The sequence below is a fragment of the Dipodomys merriami genome, unplaced genomic scaffold, assembly GCF_024711535.1.
Source record: "Dipodomys merriami isolate MVZ:Mamm:240054 unplaced genomic scaffold, mDipMer1.0.p SCAF_30, whole genome shotgun sequence".
In the NCBI taxonomy this organism is placed as follows: Eukaryota; Metazoa; Chordata; class Mammalia; order Rodentia; family Heteromyidae; genus Dipodomys; species Dipodomys merriami.
The window spans coordinates 13,707,823-13,731,204 of NW_027204493.1; the positions used below are offsets into that span (position 1 = coordinate 13,707,823).

The 23,382-nt window shown below is 39.4% G+C and overlaps 1 protein-coding gene across 3 annotated transcripts in view; it reads right to left on the reverse strand.

Annotated features, from left to right (window-relative positions):
• Window positions 1-23,382, reverse strand: part of Arl15 (ARF like GTPase 15) — a 379,440-nt gene that overhangs the window by 341,708 nt on the left and 14,350 nt on the right. For 2 of the 3 annotated variants that reach the window (XM_070041161.1, XM_070041165.1), the window contains exon 1: window positions 1,409-1,505. The exons of the other annotated variant lie outside the window; for it this stretch is intronic. In XM_070041161.1, the coding sequence (XP_069897262.1) occupies window positions 1,409-1,474 (66 nt within the window). In that variant the 5' untranslated portion in view covers window positions 1,475-1,505. Of the gene's footprint in view, window positions 1-1,408; window positions 1,506-23,382 lie in introns of those variants that run through there. 3 annotated transcript variants of the gene reach the window in all.

The window sequence follows — 23,382 nt, forward strand, 5'->3', positions numbered from 1 at the left end:
TCCCTTTCTTCTCTTTGCTCCATGGCTCATAATTTAAGCAGTTTTCCTCTGCCACACGCTGCCATTATGACATGCTACCTCACCACAGGCCTAAAGCAATGAAGCCAACCAATCATGGACTATAAACCAAACTGTAAACCCATAAACTAAAATAAGCCTTATTTCTTTATGAGTTGATTACCTCAGGTGTTTCACAACAGCAATAGAAAGCCTCCAACTAACATAGCTCAACTTAGAATTTTTGGATTTCACAATGATACAAATGTGAAACAAACTCAGTGGAAACCATATTTATAGTTTTGAATTTCAATCTCTCCTGGGCCTAGTGATATAGTGTGCAATCCTTTCTCTGCTGTGAAGCACCAGTGAGCTTCAGCTCCCAGTCATCCCCATGATCCTGAGGGGAAACAGCTGACACACCACAGCATATGGTGCTACTAAGCTGCAATGCTCAGTAAAGTGAGCAAATACAGGGCATTTGTGACTTACTGCATGCTTGCCAGGAGTGAACCCCATTTTTTGAGTGAAGAAGTATCAAAAGTGCCTTCTATGAAATACTGCAGAGTAATATTTATGTATAAGGGCTTGCTTAGTATAGAACTTGATACTCAGTATTTATAAATATTAATGGTAATGGCAAAGAGTCATTAGATATTGGGAGAAACAGATTAACATGGTCCCTTCCTTTGTTGTGCAAACAATGAGGTCTGGGTTCAAAAAGAGAATATCAGGGTAATATACCAAGTGTGTTTACCAAAATATGGTATATTCAGGGGAGAATTCAAACCATGTGATTCCTTAAAAGGCTAACTCACAGTCCAACAAAATAAACCCCAAGAACTGGGTACTCAAAAGAGGAAGGTGGAGTAAAAAGGAAGGGGGTAAATGAATAAAGAGAGGAAGGTGGGAACGGGAAGTGCAGTCATAAAACTAATGTATTGCTGGGCTCATACCTGGAATCCCAGTTACTCAGGAGGCTGAGATCTTAGGATCACAGTTCAAAGCCAGCCCAGGCAGGAAGTTCTGCAAGACTCCAATTAACTACCAAAAAGCAAGAAGTAGAGGTGTGGCTGAAGTAGTAGAGTGCTACCCTTGAGCAAAAGCACTCAGGGATGACACCCAAACACTGACTAGCACCCAAAAAACAAGACTTGCACCTAAAACCATTCAATAAATATTTTACAAAATTAGGAAATTGAGGGAAGAGGTAGGATTGGGAGAGATGGGGTACAACAATAATCAAGATGCACTGTATTCATATACTATTTTGTTGAACAGCAACTCCTTTGTACAACTACTTAAAGGTAAAAATAAAATTTAAAAAAAGAAAATGTTAAATAAAATTGTATTTTGCTTAGGGACACAAAACTAAAAACTTTACAAACATATAAAAAAGGAAAAAACATACCAACCAATTCAAAGAGAGTGTGTCATAAGCAATTGGCTGTTGGAACTCTAGAAGGCAAAGAGCCATAAGCTTGTTTTAATGGCAGCAGGATGGAGAGAGGTTGGGAGAGGTAGACTTGAGGAATGACAGACTAAGGAGTTCCGAAGAGAGCTGAGGTCTGGCTCCAACTCCTGGCTGGGTAGCTAGATGGGTCGTGGAGTTAGGCCCTAAGAAAAGAAACACAGAACTGAGCAGGTTATAAGGATAGAAAGATAGCAATTTCCCCTGAGTCAGGCTCACAGGACAGGCCCATCTTGGGGTTGGTGGAAGTGGGTTGTGCTAGAGTCAAATCTGCAGCAGCAACTTCTTGGACTTAAATGGAAAAAATATTCTGCATTCCCTAGAATAAAACACCTAAGCAAAACAGATTTTGTGCTATATTGCCTGGTATCCAATTTCAACAGATAATATTAAAAAATGGTACTCCTGTCAATCTCATGCATTTCACAGTGTAACTATCTTACTATACTTGCTAGTGTATGTGCTGCATAAATGGTTCTCTAACATTAAAATTTTAATTGTCACAGGAAAGTCAGAGGCATTAGTCAGATATCCGTACGCTACCTCATTTTCTGTTTATTAAAGGGAAAAACAAAAATGATAAAACGTCTCATTTTCTAGGTTGCAAAGTATATAATACATATACCATGACTTTATACCATAATATACCATTACTTTAGACTCTTCAAAATTAAATTATCAAACAGCTCAAAAAACACATGCTCATGCATCTGTCGCCAAAAAAAAGTTGATAGTCATCAACAAAGCATTAGATCTTGGCCCACTGAGTCTTGCTCAGCAATCCAAGCACAGCTGGATTTGCCACACAGCCCAACAGTGATCTTGCTTCTACACTGTGTGCTCGATGTATGCCTTCAAGGACAGTCTCTGTTGTGATACTGGTAGCTGAGCCTCAGATCAATCACCTTAGCTGATTATCTTGTGAAGCAGATGGCTGATAGGTCTCCACCATCCTTCCTCTGATCTCATTTAAGAAAGAACTGCCAGAGTAGGTTGCTACTACAGTCCACATCATTAAGCCTCTTTCATGCCATGTAACTAAAGTCCTGCCAATTGGGATGAGAAAGAAAGAAGCTGATCAAATCAGATCGTGGCCTTAGAAGGGACTGCTCACACTCTACTCCTAGTTTTCTGGAGAACAAACAGCAATGCAGGAGTAATGAGACAGCTGAAGCCTATACATGGGCAGAAGAATATGATAGAAGGAGTTTGTCTATTTAGAATAGAGATAAAAGAACTAGCCTTTAAACTACTAACTTGGATTTTACATAAAAAGAAGATACCTGTTCAAACTAGTTATTATTTTAGTTTGTATTAAAATAGCCAAACCAATATCTTAATTCCCTTCTACTCCATTGTGAAAGTCTATCATTCTGCTGAATTTAAGATGTATCTTACTTTGTCTTGAGATATTCATGTCTTTTTCATGACAGCAGACAACTCAGTATTTGATAGAATTTGCAGTAAATGTTCACACCAGAGTCATCAAAGGAACACAATAACAAACAAGTAAATTCAATATCACTCTTCTTCACATGTCATATATCCAAAGTGCTCTTGACCTAGTTGCTAGTGCTGGAATTTGTGGAGCATTATGCACAACTTTTACTCTGTGTAATAAATGTTTAACCTTGGTGTTTTACATGACAGTAATATTCTAAACCTAGCACCAGGACTTGCCTATATTAGCTTTTACCCAACTCAGAACAGATTATACTGAATCCCCTATACTTTCCTCTTTGATAGCTGAGGTAGGCAGAATAATAGTTGCTTCCCCCACACTCCCAAAGTACCAATGTCCTTATCCCTAGAACCCAGTTCTCTCCATGATGAAAGGAACTGCATAGATATAATTAAGAACTCTGACACAAGGAGGTTATCCTAGATGATTCAGGTAGGCCCCATTTAATCACCAGGGTCCTTGGAAAGAGAATCAGAACAATCAGACTCATAGAAGACATGTGACAATGGATAGAGGGAGGCCAATATGGAAGGGAACCAAGAAAAACAGTGGCTAGAAGCTCAGAAGACATGTATTCTTCCCTACAGGCTCCAGAGAAAACACAGGTCACCACCATTTTTGAATTTACTCCAGGGAAACCTGCTTCCTACTTCCAACCTCCAGAATTTATATATATTTTTAGGCACAGTGTTTGAGATAGTTGGTTAGAAGAACCATAGGATACTAATAGTGTCCTTACATGCAGCACTATAATGCCTCAATTGATATTTGCAGTGGGATATGTCCAAACCTAAAGAGATAGACTGATATAGCCATTTTAATAATACAGTATTAATGGCATGACTATTAGCAAACACTTTTTTTTTCAGTGCAAGGGACTGAATTTAGGGCCCTTTTCTTGCTAGGCAAGTGCTTGACTAATACACTAAATCCCTAACCCCCCGCAAACATTATTAATAGTGAGATACACAATTGTTTTGCCATTTTGAGTTCATTGCACAGACACCACTCCCTGCCGATATTCCCTCAAAAGAATTTTTGAGAAGTTGAATATGATAAATGTGATAAGCACAAATGAAACTTATAACTACATAAAAGGATGCTCTCTTCCCACTACTGAATGAATCTTCATCTCAAGAGATGCGATTTTTACTGTTATTGTTTTGAAGGATTAGAGTTTTCTCTGCTAGTAAAATACCATTTGGTAATTTCTATAAAGGCAAAAGAACTGGAGGTGTTTTTAAAGCTTTGCATGTCATTTACCTAGTATTACTTAGTTCAAATGTCACTTGTCACTCGGTTGACTTCTTTTGAATTTTAAATTTTTTATTATATTTAAGTAGTATATATTTAAGTAGTATATATATATTTAAGTACAAAGGAGGTGTCATTTAACAAAGCAGTTTATAAATTCAATGCATCTTGATCAATGTCACCCTTTTGACATTCTTACCCCTCTCCCCTTCAACCTACCCCTTCTCTTACTTTGCTTAATTTTGCAGCATATACAATGAATTCGTGACTGCATTCTCCCCTGGTACATTCTGTTCATGCAGCTGCTGAGTAGAGATAAGCAACAACCACCTCTACAGCTTCCTTCCTTCTCTGTGTCTTAAAACAGTGATGTTTGGGAGAAGTATAGATTAACCTACCCCAGCTCCAATGAACAGCACCTGCCCACTTTCAATGTCAGTCAAAGGGGTTCATAATCCCACAGGAATGTCGTAAGCTAAAATTATCATTCCACCCTCATTCTGCTTCAAATCAGCACAGCTAGATTATGCATAGTGCACTTCTGCCTCCATGATGGCTCCAGTTCCTGGTGAAGAACAGACTGAGGACAAATGGAGGTCCCTTTGAGAGCCCTTCCCTGATGCTCCAAGGGGAAGTCCCAAGCCACGCCCTTGTGTGCACTTTCACCCAGAGTTCATCCACACCTAACAGCTAACAGTTCATTTCAAGAATTCATTCTAAAGCCTGGCCCTTATGCATTGGCAGGACTTCATAGAACCATAGAAACACAATTGTACTATAAACTTTTGGCTTAAATTTACTTCTCCTTCTTCCTCCTGACCAGAACCAAAGAAAGATTATTTAAGACCAAAAATAGTCTAGATCTACACAACAGGACTCTTTTTGTTCCAGAAACTCAACAACGTCTTTGTAACACATCCTTATACTACATTCAAGAGAACAGGCACTATCTTTCCCATGCTAGGTCATAGGAAAGGGGAAGTTATCACTGTAGAGCAGATGATTGCTACTGAATATTTGTTTTTCCTGTATCATGCTTTTGGGAGACATGTTTTAGTAACTATTATAACCATACCACTGATAACTGTACCTAAAATTTCTTGCCTAGAAGGACAGTAGGATATATTTTTCTCATCTTCCTGAATTAAAACCCACATATAAGCCCTAGTACCTATCTAGAGGAAACTCTGTCCACTGCAAACCATGGAGGGGAAGAGCACATATAAGCCATCATTTATCGTTCCTGAGTAATGATCTATAGTCAACGTTTTAATGCTTAAAAATTGCTAAAATAGGATGCATTCATCCCAATATAATATATACTTTTATTCCTTATAGCTGTCCTCTCTGCCTTCTATTCTGGTCTTGCCCAGTTCAGATTATGAACTCTTAAAAAATACATGGCTTTATTTGTTCTTTCATATTAAAATTTTAGTTGTAAGCTGCCACTTGGCAATAATGATAAAAAGCACCTTAACACAAAGTTCCAATCGACCATATAACACTGTTTCTTATCTCATAAACTAACCCAATTTGTTGTTCTTAGTACTTGGCTCTACCATTGAGGCCTCTCACTTGCTATGTAGGCCTTCTACTGGCCACTCTGCCAGCCCTTTCTGCCTTGGGTATTTTTGAAAGTCTTGTATTATGCTCCACCAGCCTGGACTATAATACTACTATTTGTGCTTCCCTAGGTCACTGGGATAAAAGGCACATGCCACCTCACCCAGCTAGTGGTTGAAACTGGGAAAGTGAGCTTTCTCAAAAACATTTTTGTTTTTTGCCCAGGCTGGCCTTAAAGCATGAACTCCCAATCTTTGCCACTCAAGTAGCTAAGATTACAGGCTTAAGTTACTTTTTAAATTTCTTCTTCTACATTTTATTATACACATCTTGTGGACAGAAACTTCTGGCTTATGCTTTTTATCTGCAATTTGTAAGATACTTTTTCCTCCCTATGTTGGGTCAACTTAGTTAAACCCTATTAAACTACACAGAAATTTATTTTCGCACAGCACTGGAGACTAGAAGTCCAAAACTAGGATGCCACCAGGGGCCAACTCTGGAGAGGGCTCTCTTGCTGAGTATAATCCTCACATGGCAGACAGGAAACAAGTCCTTATAAGGCCTCTAATCTCATTGTGAAGGCCTGGTCCTCATGAACTCATCTAAACCTCATTACCTCACCAAGGCCATCACAAAATCCCATCGCATTGGATGTCAGGGCATCAACAGATAGATCTTGTGGGAGAGATAATTCAGATCATGCACTCTCTATCTACCTGGAAATGAAACCACTGCCAGACTTTCTTTCTTAAAGAAGAGACTGAACACCTGCAAGGTCTCAGGCCCAAGCCAAGTATTAGGCATTCATGGATGAATACACTTAATCCTGATACCAACAGTATTCTCAGGTTCTAGGTATGACCCAATTACCCAAACCCTACATGTACTACAAGTTTCCAGGATACATATAGCTATAAATAAGGTTTTTCAAAAATTATACACAATAATACAAAAGCATAACTATAACAACGCAGTGTAATGAACTTCTTAGCATCACTAGTTTTGTGCCTTTGGGACCATTATTAAAACAAGGGCAACTTGAATGTAAGAACTGTGAGATTCAATCTGAAAACTGGAATGGTCACTCAGCAATTAATGAGCAAAGAATGCATACAGCAGAGATATGCTAGACAAAAGGACATGGATTTCATGTCGCTACTCAAACATCATGCTACTTTAAACATTCCTAGAACATTTCATTTGATATCTTCAAACTGGTACCTCTATTGTGTTGACCCACTGTTGTCTGTAAGAGAAAAGCCACTGATATCCAAAGAGGCACAGCTGATTGACAGTCTCAAGCTGCCACAGCTTGAGGTTCACTAGGACATTCATTGGAGGCTGGGTAAGTTCTGGGCTACTGCCACCCAGTACCTAAGTATACAGAGGTGCTCAAGTCAGGCTTTCCCTCCCCAGCAAGGAACTCCTAATACACATCTTTGCTCAGGGAAGTCCTGGCCATCCAGCCAAGACTATTTCAGAACTGCATGTTAATCTAAGAGTTCTTCCTCCCAGGTCCTCCTTCCATTCCACTCGCCCTTCACTGAAGACTGTCAGTCTCTGTGGTTACTTCCTGTTTGACCTTCATGGATAGTTTCCCAAATCATCTCTCCTCTGCAAATCCCCACTTGCATCTGCTTCTCAGAAAACCTAATTGCAAAGGAATCTTACATAAAAGTAACAAAAGACATGTGTAGTCAACAAGAAACATTCATTTTTCTGGAGACATGTATTCATCTGAGACATGCAGCTAAAACAAAAGATGATTTAAAAAAAATAATAATGTCACTGGGTGCCAATGGCTCATGCCTGTAATCCTAGCTACTCAGGAAGCTGAGATCTGAGGATTGCAGTTCAAAGCCAGCCTGGGCAGGAAAAAGTCCATGAGACTCTTATCTCCAATTAACCACCAGAAAACCAGAATGAAGCTGTGGCTCAAAGTGATAGAGCACTAGCCTTGAGTGAAAGCACTCAGGAACAGTGCCCAGGCCTTGAGTTCAAGCCCCACAACCAACAAAAGTAATGTTTTTAATGTCGTATGTTCAAATTAAGATAAAAAGAAGATCATCCTCACTTTTTAACACAAGTAACATTCAGATGTTGTATAAAAAGTAAGGTTAAAGATACAAAGATAGGGGCTGGGAAGGTAGCTCAGTGGTAGAGCGCTTGCTTTGCATGCATGAGGCCCTGGGTTCAATTCCTCAGCACCACATAAGCCAAAAGAAAAAAGCCAGAAGTGGTGCTGTGGCTCAAGTGGTAGAACGCTAGCCTTGAGCTGAAGAGCTGAGAGACAGGCCCCACGGTACAAAGATAAACACAAGTCAAGGTCTCTTCCCTTAAGATCTTACTTACCATCTAAGATCTTTATCTTTTACTCAGAATTCTTCCATCATTCAATTTAAACTATTTCCTTAAGCATTTGAAAGAGAGAGAGGTTTCCTGTGCAAGCTAAATAAGAAAATATATTACTTCATGTAAAGTCCTTACTTTAAAAATAATGTCCTCAAAATTCAATATCCTAGGGGCTGGGAAGGTGGTTCAGTGGTAGAGCACTTGCCTTGCATGCATGAGGCCCTGGGTTCGATACCTCAGCACCACATAAGCAAAAAGAAAAAAGCCAGAAATGGCGCTGTGGCTCAAGAGGTAGAGCGCTAGCCTTGAGCTGAAGAGCTGAGAGACAGCACCCTGGCCCAGAGTTCAGGCCCCACGACCAGACCCAAAAACTAAAAAATAAAATAAAAAAATTCACTATCCTAGTATTTCTCAACTAGTCTCTTTGGACCTTTCAAAGAGAAAAGGCCAGGATATTTTGCCACTAGATCTTAAGATAAAAATAGTCCTGTGACTATTCCTATAGTAGACAATCACAGAGATACAGCCCCATGTTTCTGAAGGTACAAATGGAATCAGACACTGAATCAATGAATAGACTCTTGTGAAAGAAATTTATAAAATAAGAAATATACATCTTTCCAAATATTTTCTTTTTTAAGATGAAATACACAGCAGATGTTTACAGAATAACACAAAGTAAATTGTGCAAAGATCACCATGATTAAGAGGCAGGACATTAATTTTTCAAGCTTTTTTCCTTCCCTCCACTTCTCTAGAATAGTTTCTTAATCCCTCACTATTGACACTTTAATCAGATCACTCTCTCTCAAGTGCTTAACAAGTATACTGTTAGATGCTTGGTAACATTCTTGGTTGCAACCTACCAGATGCTAGTAGCCTACCACTATCATCCATGGTTGTGACACTGCCATGTTATCTATCTATTCTATCCTCTGGAGAGCAGGCACCCGGTTGAGAACTGCTGTCTTGGGACAACCACCTGCTGAACTTTTGCTGCTATATACAGTATATATTGCTTAGTTTTGCTGTGTTCAACCTTTATGGAAATGGAGTTATATTCCATTTATTTCACTCTGTGTATTTTCTTGTGATTTCTTTCATTCACCATTATGTTTGTGAGCTATAGCCACAGTGTTCTGTTATAGGTTATGTTTTATACAATCTCTTTAGTTTATTTTTGCTGCTCTTGAAGTAAGGAGGGCAGGTCTGTCCAGTACCATATTGGCCACATGGTGCATGGTAGGGTCTGGCATCTTGCCTTCAAGCTGGGGGAAGGAAATCTCTCCTCCGCTTACCCCCCCCCCCATCACCTGCCTCCCAGGTAATGGGCATGCCCAGACCCCCAGAGGCAGGGGCAGGCACTTGGCTGATAGATTACTGAATCTGTCAGTCTAGTGCCTGGAACTGGGAATTTCTTGAGGATCTGCTCCCTGCACTGCTATCCTATTTAGGCCCAGACCAGTCTAGCCGCCGGACTCCATGCCACGTGTGTCCATGATCATGTCCTATGTCCTGTCTCCTGGCTCATTTCCAGTCATCATGGAGTCCCAATTCAGCTCTCCATTGGAGCTGAATTGGCTTGTTGGTATTCTTCTTACTTCTTTCCTCTTTAGCATGTTCCTAGCTGGGTTATGTGTATTTGCATGCTGCAGGCCTTTGTAACAACTGGTGGCCTACAGCCTGGTAACTATATAATAAATACTCCAATATTTTAAAATATGGCTTCTGGGATGATTTACCTTACAACACTCTATGGGTATTTGTGTTATTTGTGGCATTTTGCTTCTATAAATACTTCTACTAGGAACATTCCCTATAGAGGTTTTGTAATTATACAATTTCTCTAAAGTGTATACCTAGTAATGGAATTAGTCATTCGAATTAGTCACTCATGTTCAGCTTTATTGTTTTCTACAGTGTTTGCATAAATCCATGCTCCCATCAGCACTGGGGGATGATTCCCTTTGCTCCACATGCTCGCAAACACTTGGTTCTTCATTTAAGGTTTTGTGACATTTGGGACCATGAAAATATACATTGCTTATCGTGTGAATGCCAATTCTACAAACAGCAAATGAGATCTGGATAGAGTTAGATAGTCTCTATAAGATTAAAATATGAGATTACAACTAAATGTTTGTAGCAAAGAACTGGTTTCATTCCTTTCTCTTATCGCCCCTCTTAAAGAAAATCTGCTAGATTCTGACATTAACTTTATGAGCAGGTGGCCTGATATTTTTTTTCCTTCTATCTGTTCTTTCTAAACTAGTTCAAATAAAGTAGGAATAATAAAGTATGAAACATATTGCTTTGTCATGGGGTTTTAAGGAGATACATCATATTACAATACAATCATTTAAAGAATGAGTCTTTTAAAGCCATTTAGGCTACCATAGAAATCTCAGGATCTTATCACTGCTTCTCAGACACAGGACAAAACCATGATTGTTAAGATTTATAGCAATACAAACTTGACAGAGAAGCTTTTATAAGACAACGATAAACCATAACAATGCTACAGCTAAACAATGTATGTTGAACAATATAATGGTTTGATTTCATTTTAAATCTTATTCTAAATCCAATTTTTAATAATAATGTCTTTGATATAGTTTTAGAAGCACTTTTTAGTTCAGTTATTATTAGATCATAAATGTCTTTAATCCTTATGATGAATAGAAAAGCATTATAAAAAGCATAATAAAAATCACTGAAGTCATAGTTATATGCAGAGAGTTTTGAGTGGGCTATGTTTAAAGGAAAGACTGAGTGTGCTGGCTCCAAGAGATCAATGACAGTACTCAACTTTGAATTTACAACTTCTCGTCACAATTTAAGTTCAAATTCCTAAAACTCTTGCTGGCTCACAAGCCATGCATTCTATACCAGTAGTGGTTTATTTTCCTTTAAATTGTGGAGTATTTTTGGTACTTTAAGTTGGTACATGGCTAAAATGTCCATAACTTTATATAGTCTAACATTGTTGCTATAGTTTAATGTCAAGCCTCTCTGCTGAGTTTATAATCAACAAATCTTAGCAATAATGGTTTTATCTGCTATGCCAAGGAAGCAGAGATACACAATCCTGGAATTCCCATGGTAGACAAATGGCTTCAAAAAATACATTCTTTTCCAAAGCCAAACAAGTTATATCAGGCTATCAAAGACTCTGTCTCTTCAGATAATAATTAAATTCAGTGTGATTAAAATAAATAGGTAAAGAAAAGACTTGGGTATAATGCATGGATATTCAAAATGAAATTAACAGCGATGGAAAGAGAAATTTAAACGATAACTTGTTGGACTAAGTTCTTTTTTTTCTTTTCTTTTTTTTTTAAATTTTTTTTTTGGTCCAGTCGTGGGGCCTGAACTCTGGGCCTAGGCGCTGTCCCTCAGCTCTTCAGCTCAAGGCTAGCGCTCTACCACTTGAGGCACAGCACAACTTCCACCTTTTTTCTTTTTGCTTATGTGGTGCTGAGGAATCGAACCCAGGGCCTCAGGCATGCAAGGCAAGCGCTCTACCACTGAGTTACCTTCCCAGCCCGGACTAAGTTCTTATACTCAGTTAAACTTTAAAAACATACTTAGCCAGGCACTGGTGGCTCACACCTGTAATCCTAGCTACTCTGGAGGCTGAGATTTGAGGATCAAGGTTCAAAGTCAGCCTAGGCAGGAAAGTCCATGAGAATCTAATCTCCAATTAACCACTAAAATGCCAGAAGAGGGCTGTGGCTCAAAAGGTAGAGCTCTAACTTTGGGCAAAAAAAAGCTCAGGGACAGAGCCTGGACCTGAGTTCAAGCCCTAGTACTGGCACCAAGAAAAAAAAAAAATTCCATTAAAAAGAATCCATACATTCACTGGTGCTATTGTTCAAAAGAAATAACTGATAATTTACTATTAGCAATCATTTGTGTTACTAAGGTATCAATATTGTAACACTACTGAGTTTCTTTATTTTGAATGAAATACATGACTGAAAATACCCTAAGGAAACGCCACTGCTGTCCTCTGAGCTCCAGACTAAAAATACCCTTGATGATAGCCAATATCTACTCTTCCCATCTGCCTTTGGAAATTACCCATGTTAATTTCTATGGCACACCAGTGAATTATTTAACAGCTCTCTCAGTAAGCTAGGAAAAATGATCTTCTCCCAAATAAAAAATAACTATGTCCTTTCATGCCACCTAGAGTAAAAGACCATTACCCAGTCAGGCTTCCTTGGAGCTAGATGTGAAGTGACAGAGTTCCCAAGATTGAGACACAGTGAAGAATATTTAAAGAACAGTCCTTTTTGCTCTTCTTCTCTGTAATTGAGACTTAGGACAGCTCTGGCAGCATTCCTGTGAGGGAATACAGGAATGAATGGTGGACAAGCTAAGTAAAGCATGAAGATGAGAGTGCTGGGCTATGGAAATGGTGGAGCGGCCATGACCTCCTCTTCCACAGGGACGTTGAGCATGAACTCGAAGTAAACCTGACTTGTTTAGAGATTGTTCTGTGCCTCTCTCAGCCTAACTCAATCCAAATCAGACAGCACATCCTTCATTTTAAAAAAGTTGTGTCCCCAGGGACACAAGAAAGGGTTGTAGTATTTGTCAAAACAGTAGAACTCTTTTCAAAAGGATTTACCTTTAAATGGGGACAAATGCTTATTCTTTAGCTAGTAAAAAACTACTTTTTACTCTTTCCTTTTCAAGTGCTGCTATCCAAATTGCCTAAATCATTACCCTGAAACCCTCAACTTATTTTCTGATTTTTTTTTTTTTTTGGTTCTTTATCTCCTTCTCGTCTTTCTCTCTAACCTTTAATCTTTACAAATACCTCTTTACTCCTGAACAGGCTTCCTCAGACCAAGTGGCACATCCTAGAAGTAACATGGAAAAACTGGTAAACAAGGAAGAGGGTGGGGAATGACAAAACAACATGTCCTTGATGTCCTTGATGGATCATCTATTTCCAAACAAGGTGGGGGCAAAAGCAAGTACTTTCTCTCAGCAGCATCCCTGCCCAACAGGCTGAAGAGTACACCTACAGGTCTTAGGCAAGTGAAGACCCAAGACCCTTCCAGCTTCGAAGTGCCATGTGGGTGGCATCCTCTGTGAGTAAAGGACGAGTCTGTCATTATAATTCACTCACTCCTCCAGACTGGAAGTAAGTGCTTGTGAATGCCACCTACTTCAGAACTAGTCCGACCTTCTGTCAATGCTGTTGCTGCAAATGTTAACAGAGCATTATTTAAATTAAAAAAAAAAAAAGTTTAGCAGACACAGAAGCTATTTTTCTCACATGGGAAATAAGTAACTTAAAAAAAAACTCATTACAAAATAAAATGAGGTTTTGTTAACAATATGTGGAAGCTTTGGCCCAACATTTATTTCATCGCCTCTTTAGACTAGGATGATGATAATCAACCAGAAATGAAACTTGCACATGTGTGAAAAAGCCACACAAATTGGCTTCTGGACATTTTTTCAAAGGTGTGTCTTTCGCTATATCAGGTTCACCAGCATCCCAAAAGCACCTGTACCTTATAAGCAATCTACACCAGAATTACAAAGGAATTCTAAACAATCATCCTAGCCTATGATCCCTTGGTGAGATTCAATCACAAAGATTTGAAAGGCCATCTAACAAGAATAACTGTAGATCTGAAAAGTCAGCAAAAATGAGCAAATAAAAGCGCAAATCAAGCCTGATACTAGTGTCTCACACCTATAATCCTTGCTACTCAGGAGACTAAGATCTGAGGATCATGGTTCAAAGCCAGCCCGGGCAAGAACATCTGTAAAACTCTTGTCTCCAATTATCCACCAGAATATAAGAAGCAGTGCTGTGGCTCAAAGTGGTAGAGCACTAGCCTTGAGCTGAAGAGCTGATGGACAGCGCCCAAGCCCAGAGTTCAAGAACCACATCTGACACAAAAAAAAAAAAAAAAAAGCACAAATCATATCAGAAAAAAAATTTTGAACAATCTGTAAAACATTATTAAAGACCACATATGCTGTACCAAGAAAAACATATTAGGGCCCAAATGCTAAAGGTAAACATAGTTCTCTTTCTGAAAACTTGGATTAAAACATATGGAAGAGACAGAAAGAAATCTCTTTTAATTTAGTATAATTAAAATAATATGTAGAACTTGCATTGTAGGATTTATTCCTTCACTTTCTACCAGACATTGTGGATTAGAAAGTTCAACCCAAAAGAAATCAAGGGAAAAAATAACTATCAAGCACTTTATGTGACAGGTTCTTTTATGCAAATATTAAGTATATAAAGATAAATAAGACCAAATTCTGCAAGAAGGCTCTTGCAGCTCAGGACAGATCAGTGATTTCCCACTCCTGTGATGGACAGGGCACTGGAAACAAGTTCAACACCATAAGAGATACGCAAAAACTCTTTCCAGAAAACAGAGAACTTCCGAATCCATAGTTAGGGATGTCACAACAGACTTTCTAGAAGAGAAGCACCTCCTGAGTTGAGCCGTAAAAAATAGAGAGTTAGCCAGGTGAAAGTGGGTGCAGAAGAAGAAAAGATCATTCTACTGAGAAGTGGCAGCACGAAAAGAGGAAACATCACAGGCTGAGCAAGCATTTGGAGGTAGCTGGATATGCCCTCAGTACCTCCTTTTCCTCCTGAATTATCACTTTTCAAGCGAGCATCAGTTACTGGTCACTGCTGTCAAATTCTCCCTGCAATCTATTCAGATCATGAAGTACCTTTATTTCCAAATTTGCTTCTTTCTTCCTAGCAAGGGAATTTCTCTTGGTGATTATGGAGACTATGGGTCAGTGTCTGTTCTCTTGCTACCTCTGTCAGAAGAGAAGGACAGCAAACAAGACACCACATGAGACAAGACTAACAGATCACCTGTCCCTTAGCTGGTAACAATCATGATGAGACTTAGTAGGGAAAGCAAGATAGGGCCACTCTCTGTCTGTCTGTCTGTCTGTCTGTCTGTCTGTCTGTCTGTCTGTCTGTCTGTCTGTCTGTCTGTCTCTCTCTCTCTCTCTCTCTCTCTCTCTCTCTCTCTCTCTCCCCCTCCCTCCCTCCTTTCTCAAATGAATGATGCAGTTAGAAGTACAAAGTGAGGTAGAGAGAATACAAAACATCATTCCTAAGTAGTACAGTGAATGAGAGAATTAAATTCAACAATGGCATGTCAGTAAGAAGGACAGTCCTTAAAGTCAGTTAAAGGAAGTGGCAGGTTTTTCTATATAGGGGCTATAATAACCCCATATAGGAAAACAGCAGCTTGTATGGGACAGAATCAAAAATTTAACCCCAGTCTTTGGGACCTGAAAGCCATATTCTTAATCAGAGAAAGTGAATACAAACAAAATCAAAGGAAGTAAAGTCAGCTGACATGAGTTTTACAATTCAACAAATACTATGACTACTAAGGCCAATTAGTCTATGCTGATACATTACCAGTTACTTACCAATAACAACACTTTCACAAAAACCTCTGATCCTTTTCCCATCCACAAATACCTACAACAGGGTACAGGATTACACTAGCAGGTCATTGGTCCATAAGCCAGCAACAATCACAATGGAATCCAGTAGGAAGAGGATGACTTTCCATCTTCTCTTAATCAATATTTAGCTGGTGCCCACAAGGAACTTACCTGATTCTGACTTGAGAAAGGAAACAGATGTTTGTAAACACATGAGATTCTGGGAGACTTGCAACCTATCTTTTAAAGGCAGTAAAATACCTTGCTCATTAGTATTATGCAAGAGACTTCCATACATGATAATAACTAGAAGAGCACTGCCTTACCTTGTAACTCACTAGACCACTGATGACCCCTGGGATAGTTTATTGCCCAAGTGTAGGATGGAGTGGATCCTCTAGATGATCCAAGATGAAAGCACAGATGGATTTGGCTTTAATACCGTTCACTAAACTGTGTGTATAGAAATGTATGTATGCATATGTGTGTGTGTGTGTGTATGTATGTATGTATGTATGTATGTATGTATGTATTGAATGTATTGCCAGGCACGGTCCCATATACTGGAGTGTAGACAGAGAATAAGGCCTCTGTTGTCATGGGGCCTCCATTCCAGTGTCACACAACATAAAAACCAGTTAGATGGTCACAACTACTAAAGAGAAAAATAAAAGAACAGACTATAGAGAGAAGGGTATATCTGGGAATTGCTATTTTTGAGAGAAGATGTGGTCCTTCTAATAATAATACTATGAACATTTTTTAAAAGGATGTAAGAGAAGCCTTCAATGGCTATATTTCCAAAATTTCCAACATACACTAGGTTTGTGTTTTACCCCGAGAAGTCAGAGCCTCGAGCACTCAGTTGGGCAGCCACAAGTAAGGATTGAGAAGCATGCATCAAGATAGATTTGAGGGTCAGACTTCTTAGCATCTACTCCTAGCCATGCAACTTACTGTTTGGAGGACTTTGGGCTAATCATTCACCCCTCTCCATCTTCTCCAGGCACTCGTAACATGAGATCAGTAGCATTACCTACTTCACAGGGCATGATGAGAATTCAAGAAGCTATAAAAAGGAACTCAAAAGTGAACTATATTACTTGTGGGAAGGGATGGGAGGGAAGAACTGGGAGAGTGTGAGGGAAGGGGTGACAAGGGGTCCAAAAAGAAATGTACTCTTCACCTGACTTAAGTAACTGTAACCAGTGTACATCACCTTTATAATAGTAATAAAGAAGTTTTTAAAGACTATGTAAAGAAAAAAAAGGAACTCAATAAGATCTAATTTGAGTTTATGTTCCAGGCATAGATTGCATTATGCTCTAGCCATGCTAGCTCTGCCCAGCACCTACACAAAGCCACAGGGGTCCCTCAGCTGCTCTGGATGCCCCGTCTCATCCTTGTTTCAGATTCTGGTATTTTCTCCCAATGTCATCTATACTCTACACTGCAGGATTGACATCAGTGACCTCTCAAGTGCACATCCTATCACCACAATTGAGTACTTGGGAGGTTCCCCCAAAGGAGGAAACAGAAGCTGAGGGCTTGGCACCCAGTATGCTGCCAACAGGGCCAGCACTTGACACCGGAGAGATAGAGAGAGAGGGAGAGAGAGAGAGAGCACCACTCATTCCTAGCTAGACCTCATGGCATTATCCAGATAGGCAATGGCCTCTGTTTAGACTGAAGATGTTTTTGAGTCTATATTATGTAAGAATTTGTCATTCAAGGATTACTCAATATTTAAATACTCAATGTTAATATTTTGTGTCGTTTTTACAATAGTTTGTTATACATTACTCACTAGATTATTAGAAATAACATTAATTCTCCAAAATACAGACTCGTTTTCCATTCCTTTCCCCTCACCTCCTTTTTGCTATAATTACCAAATTTCAACACTGCCCTTCTAAAATCCTAGGCATTGTCAATTAGGGGTTCGTTCCTTGAACTTAATCATTTCAAGTCTCTTCCTTGAGGTCTATCTATATTAAGTCCTCAAAATATTTCAGTGGCCAATGGAAACCGACCTTGCAAAAGGTACTCAAGTTGAACTTTGAGTTGGTCTTTGGATATAAAAAGCCTACTAATCCTACTGGATCGTATCAGCAAACATCAAGGCTTAGCAAAGAGATTCTCTCAATTCCTGAGCAATGCCACCCACAACTACTCCTAGACAAGGACAATCTTCCCCAACAGATCCCTTGGTATCCTCTTGGTCCTAATTCACTGCCCACAAAGCAACCAGAGCAACTTTTCACAAGTCAGGTCTTAACATCCCCTGCTAAAGACAGCCTGAGAGCATCTTAACAGCAACTACAGTCCCACCCACAGCCACCAGGCTGACAAGACCTTATTGGGTTGCCTCTGGTGTTCAGCTAACTTCAGAACCAATTTCCTTGGAACATGCTTCAGTGTCTGAGGCCCCTAACTCCACAATGATACTAACAGCCATGCACTATCTCATCCTTGCTAGAAGCAAATGACACTAATCAAGAAATTTGGGGCTTTCTTCTTCTTTCCCTCCTAGCAGTACTGGAGTTTGAACTTAGGGCTTCAGACTTGCTAGGAAGGCACTCAACCTCGTAAGTCAAGATCCAGACCTTTTTGCTTTAGTTATTGTTTGAATAAGGTCACATTTATACTGGAGCCACCTAGACTATGCCTATTTTATTTAGAATTCCTGCCAAATATTAAGTCTTCAATAATTATTTCTGAGAGTGAGAAGTCAGATAGAAAGAACCAGAGAATAAAAGGAAGGGGGATTAGGGTTTTTCTTTTCCCAAAATGAATCTGATATCCATCGTTCAGTGAAATTTTTTTAACCTAACAATTCATTACCATGCAAGGAATTACACCAGAAGTAAAAATCAAGGACCCAAACAAAATTCCTTGGTCTTGATCACTTTCCCCACACCCCACTCCTTGAAATATATTTATCTTACTGTTGGCACTCCTATTGTTTTAACAGCACTAACTGCCACCATACAGAAAGCAACTGAAATAATCTTTGTATCAAAGATGAAATTTTTGTAGGACAGGGGAGCTGGAGATGGAACTCATGGGCCTGCACTTGGTAGAGTGCTTGTCTCCCAAGCCCTTTTGTTTTTCTAGTTTGTTTTGCCGATAGGATCTCAGGCTCTTGCCCAAGCCAACCTCACACTGCAATTCTCCTAGTTCCACTTTCTGAGTAGCTGGGATTACAGGTGCATACCACTATACCCAGCTGAACTCTTAGATTTAGGAATAAACTCTAGATCAGGGACTAAAAAGAACTAGCTTGAAGCAAATGAGGGACGAAACAAATCATCAATGAGCTGCTTTATAAATTCTCTTGATTCTTTATCACCATCATTTCTGTATAATCATGGATCTTTATGTTGGTTTACTTAAGATAACCTTTAGGAAATAATTAAAGATAAGCATCATATCTTGCACAATTCTGTAATTCCACCTTTTCTAATATTTTTATTGTTATTATAAAGGTGATGTACAGATGAGTTACAGTTTCATAAGTTGGGTAATAAGTACATTTCTTTCTGGACAATGTCATCCCTTCCTTTGGTCTCTCCAAGTTTTCCCCTCCCATCTCCACCCACAAATTGTGTAGTTCATTTTCAACAAGTAAGTATCTAGTAAGTATCACTGTTGCAGTTTTTCACTCTTTCATCCATTTCTGTGCCCCCCTTAAACAAACAAGACCAAAAGAAAAGAAAACAAGAACAAAAATAAAACATTTCATTGTGCTGATGTGCATTTAAGCTAAAAAAGAGTATGAAACAAAGGGCTTTGGAGCCAAAAAGAATTTTAACAAAGTCTACAATATGAAACAATTCAATATAAACTATTAATCTCATATCATTAACTATGTGATAAAACAGTAAATATAAAGCAGACAAGAAATGGAAAATATTCACTTATGGGTATTTCCAAAGATGACCTATACAGCTAAGCATTGTCCCCAAACAAAGATGTCTTTATGCTAAACATTAGAATGTATTTTCTACACCTGCATGCTGCAGAAAAATGGCAGACTGTGTCCACCTAACTAATAAGAGGCTACACTTGAGGCTCAAAAAGCAATCCTGAATGCAACCTGAGTCTGTAGCCCCCAGCCCTCAACCAGCCAGAATATGCAAAGAAAACCCAGAAGTAAGCAAATGATTCTAAGTAGCCCACATTGTAAAATATTCACCTTTAAAAAAAAGAGAAAAATTACATTACACTAAAAAAATTACCAGTAAAGAAGTATAGTGTTTCTATGTGTACTGAAACAGAGAGGGAATCATCTAATAATCATGAGAGCCTCTCTACAATCAACACAGCAACATGAAACAAGAACCAAGGACATTCAGGAAACATTCAAAATGAAGAACAGCAGCATTCACCAATAAATCAGCCAGGTGTTCTTTCCAATATTGCCTCTCAGGAAATGTTCATAAAGTTAAGAGAAAAGAGCCAGCCAGTAAATTATATCTGAGGGAGGAAAGTTCTCCAAAGCAAAAAGCTGACTTTCAAACAGTTGTATTCCAACAAAAGAGGAGCGAAAAGCTCCAAGCAATCATATGATTCTAAAGTAGAAACTCAGACAACTTGCCTACTTTGGATGAGAGTGAGGCATGCCAGTGCCAGAGCTTACTTAACAGCTGTAGGCAGAACTGGCCTGAGGATGAATGTGGGCCACCATGTGCCATGCCAGAACCTTTCACCCCTATAAATCAGAAATAGCTGCCACTTAAGACACCGACAAGCAGCTGCAGTATCTTTAACCCAGTTACACCACACTTTGCTTAGTAGGTGGAAGCAGAGAGAGTTTTGAAAGGCTGGCATGGAAAAAAACTGAACAGAATCTTCCTAGTGATGACAGTTACATATGTCTTTGTTTTATATACAAAGGCACAATTTGATAAGAGTAAATGTTTGCATAGTACTTATAGCACTGTTAAATTACACATGCATAGAGTTGAGCATTATTCAACTGTAGGGATGTATTCTAAGAAACATCCTGTGGACAACTTTGGTACTGTGTGAACAGCTGACAATATAGGAGATAAAATCTTATTGGATCACCATTGTAAATACAATTCACTATATACCAAAATATCATTATCCAACATGTTATCTCTGTGAAGGAGGTACCACTACTATGCACATTTTGCATATTAGGAAACTGAGGCACAGAAGCAACACAGCATATGAGGGATGGAGCTAGATGCAAACATGGGCAATCTGGCTCCAAACTCAGTACCTTTAACCATTCCTCAGGCAGCATTTTGGTCCAGCTTAGCACCTACTGTGTGTCCTTTATGTCAAACTCAGGAAACACTAAGAGGATCATAACCCTGCCCTGCCCTATGATATTCAGTGGTGTCCTGAAACAAATATAGGAACAGAGACTCTAGGTAGGGCTTTGACTGACCCACTGGGCACCTCTATGCCCATTCACAATGGGAACCTTGGCTAAGCAGACTGGATCTAAGCACCAATGGCCCTTGGCCACGTACCTCTTTTCTGTGTCTCAAAGGCCTAAATGTTTAAGGCAGCCACAGAAGAAGCCTTGGAAGGAGCCTCTTGCCAGCTTTTTAGTGAAAGACAAGCAGAGGTTTAAATGAGAGTAGGGGAGAATATAAAGTCTCCTCTAAAAATTATTTCTGCAAGGGAACCCTACTGCATTGTTGGTGGGAGTGTAAACTTGTTCAACCACTTTGGAAAGAAGTAGGGAGGTTCCTCAAAAGACTCCACATAGAGCTCCCCTATGACCCAGCAATCCCACTTTTGAGCATTTACCCAAAGGATCACAAACAAGGCCATACTAAGGCTACCAGCACAACTATGTTTAGTGCAGCATTATTTGGTAAGATATGGAACCAATCCAGATGCCCTACAGTAAATGAATGGATCATTGTGTGTGTGTGTGTGTGTGTGTGTGTGTGTGTGTGTGTGTGTGTGTGTGTGTGTGTGTGTGTGTGTGTGTGTGTGTGTATGAATTCTATGCCTCCATCAGAAAGAATGGCATTGCACCAATTGTTAGGAAATGGAAAGATTTGGAAAAAATTATATTAAGCAAAGTAAGCCAGGTCCAAAGAAACATAGGTCCCATGGTTTCCCTTATTTGCAATTACTAGTACATGTGTAGGACAAGCAGAAAAGGCCAAAAGCTATGCACATATAACCATATAAGATGATGTTAAGCAAAATGAACCCCAAGATAGGGATACAAATATCTTTTTTCTTTCTTGCTATTGTTCCTAACATATTTATAATGTACCATATGATTTTTTTTGTTGCTTTGTATGTTCCTCCCCCATGGTATAACCCCTGTTTTCACTGTATTTGATGTCAGTGCCCTGTATCTTATATATATACTTCTCTAACTTGGGGAGGGGAAGGAAAAAAACAAAATGCTTAAATAAGGATATAGGTTGACCCATTGTAACAATGAGATGTACAAAACACTATGTTGAAAATGAACTTTATAATTTCGAGGGGGGAGAGTGTAGTTGTGGAGGTGGGAGGGAAGGGATGGTAGCAAAGGAAGAGGCAACAATGCTCAATAGGAAATGTACTCATTACCTTGCTCATGTAACCATAACCCCTCTGTATAGCATTTTTACAATAAAAAAGTACAAAAAATATTTCTGCAATACTATACTCACTGATCATTTTCATTAAGGATCACACTGGTCATTTTAGAAACAAGGCATTTGGAAATTATACTCTTGTCCCAGACATGTCCATAAACGCTGCTCCAACGAAACAGCCCTAGGCAGGCTGTCTACATGAACCAAACTCTGTGGCCAACTTTCATGACAGCAGAAAGGACATCTTCATCAGCTCCCAGACTCAATGCTACCAGCCCAACTGGTTTCAACTTAATTCTCTAACCCAGGACCCTGAAGTCAAAAGAGACCCAGCTGTGTAGCAGATCCAGACAGCAACCAAGTCCCTTGAGAGAGTCCAGCCTACCCATTCCTCAGGAACTAGAACTCTCTGAGGCCCAAGCCCTTTCTACAGAAAAGAACAGTCTTAAGAGTTAAGACAATGAGCTGTGTGTGTTTAGCTGGGATTCTCCATGGAGCATGACTGACCTCTCCCCAGCCTCCACCAGGGAAACACTAAATGAAATTCTATGGAGCAAAAATTACACTGTACTGTTACTCTTCTCCAGCCAGACAAGCTCATATAGTCCATAGCGTCTCTGAACCCTCTGATGGAACCCTCTGCCACAGCCACTGGTGGCTCATTAACTAAGGAATACTGGTTAAAAAGGAGGGCAGTGAAGCCAGCTTTCCTGAATCGAAATCCCTGCTCTCTTACTTACTGGCTTACTAGCTTCCCCTGAAAAAACAAGTTTACACCTGCAACCTTCATAAATCCATTCACTCTGTTGTCTGACCATAATGCATTTTCTCACCCTTCAAACAAGTAACTGTTGAGTCTCATCAGAACCACCTGTACGCACTGCCTTCTATTTGTGTCTCCTTCTTTTCCACTTTCACAGCTTGCTATTCATCACTTCAAGTGTCTTCTTGCCAGTGTCCCAAACTCTTTCACCAACTATCTACCCATCAATTCACTGCAGGACCAGTTAACTGTCACCCACTGCAAACTACAAGAGTAGAAGAAAAATTCTCATAACCATTTAAACGTGCATCACTGTTAAGTCAGGGTTGACTTCAACACCACATACAAGCAACCCCCTGCTTCCCTGATCATCCTCATCCTTATTCCTCATTGTGACTCAGTCCTACTCAGATCAAACCCCTGCCCCACATTTCAGTCATGCCCTGCACAATCCTATATCATT